General features: G+C 42.9%; 1 protein-coding gene across 2 annotated transcripts in view; it reads left to right on the top strand.

Moving 5' to 3' along the window:
* The window catches only part of LOC107703018 (schwannomin-interacting protein 1-like), a 133498-nt gene that overhangs the window by 115239 nt on the left and 9391 nt on the right, over nt 1–8868 (top strand). For both annotated transcript variants that reach the window (XM_016505508.1, XM_016505509.1), the window contains exon 4: nt 4711–4828. In XM_016505508.1, the coding sequence (XP_016360994.1) occupies nt 4711–4828 (118 nt within the window). The remainder of the gene's footprint in view (nt 1–4710; nt 4829–8868) is intronic.

Here is an 8868-nt window from a genome sequence, read left to right as displayed (position 1 = left end):
TCTCTCTCTCACACACACACACACACACACACACACACAGAGAGAGAGAGAGATACTTCCTGTTGTTTAATGGTAACGGTAAATGGTAAGTAATAAACAAAGAGGCGACTGAATGCCAGGAGAGTCATTAATGAAGTCTCCTGTGTGTGAGCCAACGGAGCTCCTGTCTTTTTCTTTCTCCATTTCTTTTCTCTCTGTTTTCATTTCTTGCTCTTTTTTCTTGCATTTTCTTGCACTTTCTTTCTTTCTTGTTTTCTTCTTTCTTTCTTTCTTTCTTTCTTTCTTTCTTTCTTTCTTTCTTTCTTTCTTTCTTTCTTTCTTTCTTTCTTTCTTTCTTTCTTTCTTTCTTTCTTTCTTTCTTTCTTTCTTTCTTTCTTTCTTTCTTTCTTTCTTTCTTTCTTTCTTTCTTTCTTTCTTTCTTTCTTTCTTTCTTTCTTTCTTTCTTTCTTTCTTTCTTTCTTTCTTTCTTTCTTTCTTTCTTTCTTTCTTTCTTTCTTTCTCTCACACGTTCACACATATAAACTCACAGGACAGGGATATTTCTCAGTTGTTGCTCCTTTAAAACCTTAAGGTAGATCTTAATTGTGTTGCATTTAAGTATCAACGTTGTTTCAAATGTCCTTTATAAAAACCGAACCAATCAGCCACTAGTTGTCATGCCGTAAGAGTATAAAATAAATCTGATTATTTGATGAGAAATGTTTGAGATCTCTGACATTTAATCGCAGACTTTAGTATTTTAAGCAGTTCTGAGCACAGTTTGAGACGGTGCTGAAATCTACTCTGAATCTCTTTAGAGTCTATAGAGGAGACACATGTGAGGTTACTAGGGTTGTATTTTCTCTGGAGATCTCCCTTTGTTTTCCCTTCAGTCCTGTTGATGTTTAGGATGAACAGGAGACGTCACTGGTGATTTTTCTTTTGTCCAGGCACACAAACGCTCTGATATTCCCTGTGTGTTTCTGTATGGTTGTTTACAGCAGATGAGGTGGACACCATGTGATTTCTCCAAACCAGAGGAACTAATAGCATTGTGTGACTCATAGGACGGTTACCAGCAGCTTAAACGACTAATCAACAACAGGCTTAGACTGATGCGAGTAGTTCTAGTAGCTGTAGCTGAGAACAGACTCCATTGTGCTATGCAAACGAGCGGTAGTATTTTTAAAGCCTCTGCTCTTAATTTGATGTCAAACCACAGCAGTAGTTATTGCATTTGTTTTTTTCCTCATGGATTTTACAACCTGTTGTTTTCTGGTGAAAGGGAACAAATTGCATCCATTCTGCTTTCTGAGTGTAAAGTGACTCACGGTCTACACACTCACACTCATTTAGCAGAGATTTTATCAGCACATACATCACTTTTTCCCATAACATACAACTTAGATTGTTCTTTTTAAAGCTGTTACCTGTTGTTCAGGTTTTAAACCTTTACATAAACAAATAGTATATATTTAATACATTTATATATGTTTATACGTATATAATTAGGTAATATAAGTAATATTTAAGTAAATGTTATATATATATATATATATATATATATATAATATGGTAAACATTTTAACTAATAGATGTCACCGTACTTCCCCAGTTTATTATTGAAATCACAGTTGATTAAAATAATTGTTTTGAATTACAAGTGTTCTGAAGTGTTTAAATATGCGTAATGGAAAAAACAAAGGTTAAAAATTCTTATGTGATTTTGGTGACACATTGGAGTTAAAGGTTTTTACCGAGGGAACTTTGGATTTCTCTTTTTATCACCTCAAAACTCAGAAAATACAGAAAAAATATGTTGTATAAATCAGTGTGAATAATATATGAACAAACCTCAGTAAAAGCCTTCAGAATATAGAGAGGAATACAACTGTAAAGTGTGCTGCATGTCAGTGCTGCTGAAGTGGAGAAAAAAATTATTTTGAGAAAATGTAAAAAAAGATATACTGTATTTGAAATCTACAGAATCAAAAATATAAAGTGCAATAATAAAACCAGGCAAGTGATATATCAACAAACCTCTCAATAAAACCATTCAGTGTGTGTGTGTGTATACTGTATATGTATATATATATATATATATATATACACATACATATTGGTGCAGAACACTATAATTCATTTATGTATGTAAGTGAGGATAGCAAAATAAAGTAAACTGTGACAAATTATACCCAAAAATTCTTCATAAAGTGGATTACCAGTAAATCTGATACAAATTTAGGATCAAAAATTTTTCAGACACTTTGACCTGAGCATGTTTTGCTTAAGGGGTTTTTTTTTTTTTTTTTTAATAATGGCATTTTTTAAGAATTAAAAATAATCTGATTTTGGAGTTTGACAATGAACACATTGCAACCATGCTTGGGACGGCCCACATAAACGAGCAAAAATGCTTTACATGTCTTGAAATAATCGCGTGATTACAGAACTAAGCCTCTGCAATGGAGCAGCTCTAATGCTATTAAATTACAGATGATGTACCATAGAGCAAAACAATGAACAGTGAAAGTAACAAAAACTTGTAAAATACATTGTAATGGGCATAATTAAGTGTGAAAATAACCGAAGGATATACCGTCAAACCAAAAATTATTCAGAGACCAGATATAATTTTTGATATTTTTTTTTACTAGTGGGTGCAGGACACTATAGTTCATTTATGTAAGTAAGGATAGCAAAATAAAGTAAACTGAGACATATTATACCCAAAAATTCATCATACAGTGGCCTACCAGTAAAATTGATAAAAATTTGGAACCAGAAATTATTCAGACACTTTGACCTGACCATGTTTTGCTTAAGTGTTTTTCTTTTAATTGCTAATGTGACCTTTTTACACCACAGACTGAACAAAATGAAGCATTGCTTGGTAATTGGTTGAGCTAAATTGAATTCTGTTCATATATTATTACCATTTTCTAAACTATAGCGAATAAACTGTGATAATGTGAGAAATGTTGAAGGTGTCAGAATTAATGTTGGTTTGGCTGTATATATACACACAGACGGATCACAGGGAGCGTGCATAGGGACACGGGCCTTTTTACTTCAACTTTCCATGACCACAGCATGAGAGCGGAGCTGCGGCTCAGATAGTGAAACAGCGTCACGTTCCTGTGTTTGTGTGGCGAAGCCAAGCTTTCAAACACTCTCTCTATGAACACGAAGGGCTTCCCCCTCCAGCTCCGCATCACACACACACACACACACACACACACACTCTTCCCAAAAGGGAAGCAGCTCCTTCTCTCACACACACAAACACACACAACTTTAACCTGAATCCCTGCTGCTCACTTTCTGTTTCACATGACCGTGATGAGCACTTCTTGTCATTTCTCTGTCATGTTGACACAGTGTCGTAATGCTGCTGTCATTACAGTAAAACACTAACACTGTGACCCCCATCATTCTGCTCTAGATTTACCTTACTTCTGCTAGAGCCATAAGGAAATCCCATGATCTTTAAGACGGGACACTACAGGCAAAATTGTTTTTTCATGCACTGGTCACTTTTGAGATGTTGGGCTGTTCTGCTTCCATAACTTGTCTTTTTTTAACATCTTCAGCATCCATATTGCTCTATCTGCACCTGACTGTAATCATAATACATATCTTCAAAGGCTGTTTAGCAAGATGAGTTTGTTTCTTCACTTCAGCAGCACTTACATACAGCAAACTTTACAGTTTTATTTCTATATTCTGAAGGGTTTTATGGAGGGGGTTGTTCATACATCATTCACATTGATTTATACAACATTTTAAATCAATGTTTTGTTGTTGTTGTTGCTTTGCTTGTTTTTCTGGCTGTTTGTGATTTATGGCGTGATAAAAAGAGAAATGCAAAATCCCCTCTGTAAAAACTTTTAATATGTCAGCAGAATCAAATGAGAATTTGACCAGGCTTCATCCATTATGCATATTAAAACAACACTTCAGAACACCTGTCATTGAAAACACTGCTCTCAGTTAACTATGATGAATAAACTGGTGAATTATGGTGATATCTGTTAGTTAAGATGTTTACTGTAAGTTTGTTAAATGTTTATCTGTCAGTTAAAATGTTCATCTGAAGTGTCTTACTTTAAGGAGAGAGTGATTTTCATGCGACAGATGAACTGTAATCTAACTTCAGTCAATATTCTGAATTTAACTGTGGAATTGTATTCAATTCTTTGTAGAAAAAAAAAGGTTTTAATTTCAGCCATTTCGACTAAGTCTGCAATCAGACATTGTTAATTCATTACATTTTTAGATTGTTTATCATGCCATCTTATTGCTAAAACACAATAACAAAAATCAAATTTGAAATGTCCTAAATTGCAAGCAGTTGCAAACCACACAGAGCTGTAAAGTGAAGCGCTCTAGTAACGTTCAGCTGGATCCTCGAGTCCAGCTTTCTGATGCTTCAGCAGTTCCTTTTCCTGCACGTGTCACTGCTTTGTGTGACTTTCAGGCGATATTGCTGCTGATGTCACCACGGGTATTCCAGTGCTCTCACTGTGTGCTTTTCTCAAATCAACGCACCTCCAAAACCTTAAAAATCAACCAAAGGACTGTACACAAGAGCATAAACATAAAACAGACATTCCCAGAGTGATTTAAAATACAGACATATCATCATTCTGCATTAGTAATGATTAAACTGACTGAAGCCTGACTGAGTTTTTGGGCTGAGGTGTTTAACAGCACTGCATATCCTCACAGGCTTCAGAGCGGAATGAACCTGCAGATCTGCTTCGTCAATGACAGCGGCAGCGACAAAGACAGCGACGCAGACGACAGCAAGACAGAGACCAGCCTGGACACACCGCTGTCTCCCATGGTACACACATACACACACACACACTCATGGATGATGTTTCCTCTAACAGAGGTCACACAAGCAGTGTTTTGAGACAGCCCCATCCAGAATGCCCCTGAATCAGGGATGTGGTTTGCGAGCCTTGGCTTCCCAGCAGACATTGCAGCGGGTGTTACTGTAAGGTTACAGCTGAGTCAGAGAGGGTCACAGGCCAGAGAAATGACCCCACCTACACTGACCCTGTGCAATCATCATTCATCAGCCTGATCATTACAACACACCGGCGTGTGTAGATTCCCCCTGGACACGCGCCGCATCAGTCACACTCACACACACACACACTTTAAAGAAAGGAAAACTTGAAATCGCATCATATGACCCCTTTAAGTCACTTAAGTGACCTTTTATTTCATAGATTTTATATTAATGTTACGTGGTAATCAGGGAGAAACAGAACAGGTGTGGGAACTAATTAATCAAAAACCATGGAAACTAGTTAGGGAACTCAGGCAGGCAAATGGGAACAGGGAGAAAATGTCTCAGGTTGCGTATGCAACCATGGTTCCCTGAGAAGGGAACGAGACACTGCGTCCTCTAGGGGTCGCTATGGGGAACGTCTTCAGCGTGACTGGTGTCTGAAGCATACATCTATAAACAACAATAACATTGGCCGGCGACAGCCTATGACGTCATTACCCTGCGCGATCACAGTATAAAAGGGCGCCGGGATAACATTTCAGCCGCTTCTTCGTCTGAAGCTTGCGTCCGAAGCATGGCAAGGAAACTGGAGGACGCATTGTCTCGTTCCCTTCTCGAGGAACCATGGTTACATACGTAACCTGAGACGTTCCCTTTCGAGGGAACTATGACGTCATTACCCTGCGCGATCACAGTATAAAAGGGCGCCGGGATAACATTTCAGCCGCTTCTTCGTCTGAAGCTTGCGTCCGAAGCATGGCAAGGAAACTGGAGGACGCATTGTCTCGTTCCCTTCTCGAGGAACCATGGTTACATACGTAACCTGAGACGTTCCCTTTCGTGGGAACTTTGAACTGCGTCCTCTAGGGGTCGCTATGGGGAACGGTATACCCACGCCACCATGCTGAGAGGAGTGCATGCCAGAAAACCACGGCGAGCACTAAGTACCAACTCTACCATAGCCATGGGAGTTGCCCCTAGGACGCCCCTAGGGTGCCTGCCAATGACATTATCCCCTCCAGCCAAGGGTCTGAGCTGCATACTCTAAACAACTTACCTGATAGTGGCTGGGCTGGGAAGCCCAAGCCTAGGGCAGAGCTCAAGGCTTGGAATCAGAAGAAAGAGATTCCTTTGAGGGGATACGGCCAGGTGTATAAAAACCAAACCAGACCCTGGCCTGTCACCCAGGGGGGCTACCACCGGATCTGAATAAACCTGCTCAAAGAACTGACTCGACAGATCTTTGGTAACAACACTCTGCTCAGAAATGTATCAGCAGAGAGACATTAGTTGAGTGGCGCCCAAGGCGAGAACCGGAACCTAAGCCAACTCGGAGAAAGGGAACGAGGCTAACAGTGCATAACCCTTACCATACAGGATTTTAGAAAGTGCGCAGAATGCTTAGCGTGCACACTTACCACAATGTGGATTTTAGAAAGTGCACAAAGGCTAGCGTGTGCACTTACCATAGCATGGATTTAAAAAGACTGTTGCTTAAGGGGTAACCGAGGCTGTATTAAGCCAGCCTAGGGGCCCTATGTGACTGTGGCACGCTCACAGAACAGATTCCGAAGCGGAAACTTGCAAGAGGCCCTTCATGATGAGGGGAGCACAGCTAGCTCACTTAACAAGCAACCCGCCAGGGAGGCAGGCGATGGCCCAGCCGCCTGGCATGATTGCTATACGGAGCTCAAAAGAGCGGAGGCCAATCTTCAAAAATAGAAGAGGGACTCGATGCTCAGATCGAGAGGGCATGCTCATATGAACCCCCAAGGGCATTGCTAAGCTCGACCCCAAGGAGAGCGGCTCAACAGGAAGGTGGAGAGAGGCCTAACAACCTGAGGCCGCTACTCAATGGAGCTCAAACTAGCGGAGGACTCGAAAAGAGAGGTTCACAAACGCTCAGACGGTAGCAGCAGGCTCAAAGGCAACCCTCTGAGGTGAGGGTAGCACTGCCTGGCTTGACCCGAATAGAGGCAGCTTATCAGGGAAGCAGCAAGCGGACCAACTACCTGATGTCACTGCCACGGAGTTCAAGAGCGGAGGGTTCAACCCCTAGAATGGAGAGAGAAGAACCCAGCTCGACCGAAGCAACCAATAGCCCAGGGTAGAGGACCTAACTCTCGAGTTGAGAGGAGGACTCACCCAGTCTGCCCCAGGACCGGCGAGCTCAAAGGGACCCTCCCGCAGTGAGGGGAGCACAGCCATGTCCGGGGGCAGATAGATCCAACATAAAGGCAACTGACCAAGGAGGCGACAGAGACGGGCCTAACACTTAGTTCGTGGCAAAATGGGGTTCTTCGGGAGCAGCGCTCTCGGCTCTCAAGCTGAGGCGGACCCTTACAGCACATACTGGGAGCGACTCACAGCTAACCCTCACAGAGAGGGGAGCTCTTCTCAGCTCGACCAGAAGGGGGCGCTATAATAGCAGGGGTAACCCAGCAGGGCCCAATAAGAGACAGTTCACTGGTGCAGCTGGACACAGTCTCATGCTCTCTATCTCGATCACGCTCTATCTCAAGAGCGTGGGTCCCGTATAACCAGACCCGATAGAATCTGAAGAAAGAGCGGGACCCAATAAGCATTCATGTGTATAGAGCTTACTGCTCCTCAGAGCAGAAGCACAAAAGAGGGGTTTCCACAGAAACACAAATCCCTCTTACCTCAGGAAACGCAGTGTACTCCAGCCCACTCCGCAGAGGAGTGATTACTGGTTCAACCATAAGGGCAGTGTGACAGTGAGGACCCACGGGCCCGACCGTCTATGGAGCGTTGAGCTCCTCAATGCCTCAGCGAGAGGAGCTCTAGCTCAGAAAACGTGCATGAAGGTTTAGGAACGATTCAAATCTCGGGAGACCCCTCAGGATGAGAAATGAGTAGTTCGCAGATGGCCAGAGGATAGGGAGCATGTCACCAAGCATGTACTCAGAAGAGTACTAGCCCATGAGAAGGACCCAAAGTTCCTGAGGTTGCAGCATTATACTGGGGACTTGATGCTGGGAGGCTTCCTCAGAAGTCCAGGCTGCGTGTCCAAGCCGAAGATGAGGGCTATCACCAGCGTGGATTCAGAACCGATGAGTAAAACCATCACTGTAATTGGTCAACAGCAGGAGGTCCTGACTTAGCAGGTGGGTCAAACCTAAAAGTCAGAAAAACAGAACAGGTCCGGGTAGCGCTGCAGAGAAAGGCTAGCATCGAATACACAAGAACTAGCAGTAGAGTAGATAAAAATGGATCGTACTCACCAACCATGGCTCCCGCACATGACTCAGGCTCATGGATATAGGCTGGAGGTGTAGTCTGAAGCCTGGACCTTCGTGGAATGAAGGATTTAAAGGCAGCCGAGCACATCTTGGCCTCCTTAAACTTCACGACCACCTCGATGGAAGTGCCGAAAAGCTCAGAAGGGGAAACCGGCGCATCAAGAAGAAAGCCCTTCTCTTTCAACCCGATATCCACCAGACTCACCCACAGATGTCTCTCCGTAACCCCCATGATCTGCCAATGGCAGTGGCAGCCTGCTTAGTGGCACGGAGAGCAAGATCCATGGTACGATGCAACTCAGCCACCTCATCAGAGGATAGACCCTGCATTTATCCACTTTCAGCAGATCAGCCTGAAAAGCCTGAAGCACCGCCATGGTGTGCAACGAGGCTGCAGCCTGACCTGCTGCCGCGTATGCCCTGCCATTCAAACAAAATGTATCATGAAGGGGTTTGGATGGCATGGAGGGAGCCTTAAGAGAAGATGTCTTCCCCATAGAGAGATAGCAGGCCAGCGTCTCTTCAACAGGGGGCATCTTTTCATAACCATTCTCACGCATCCCCTCGATGTTGGCATAACTAGTATGCTGGAATCTGTGG

This window comes from Sinocyclocheilus anshuiensis, unplaced genomic scaffold (genome assembly GCF_001515605.1).
Source record: "Sinocyclocheilus anshuiensis isolate Anshui unplaced genomic scaffold, SAMN03320099.WGS_v1.1 scaffold482, whole genome shotgun sequence".
NCBI classification, from domain to species: Eukaryota; Metazoa; Chordata; class Actinopteri; order Cypriniformes; family Cyprinidae; genus Sinocyclocheilus; species Sinocyclocheilus anshuiensis.
This window is presented reverse-complemented; position numbering and strand designations above follow the sequence as displayed.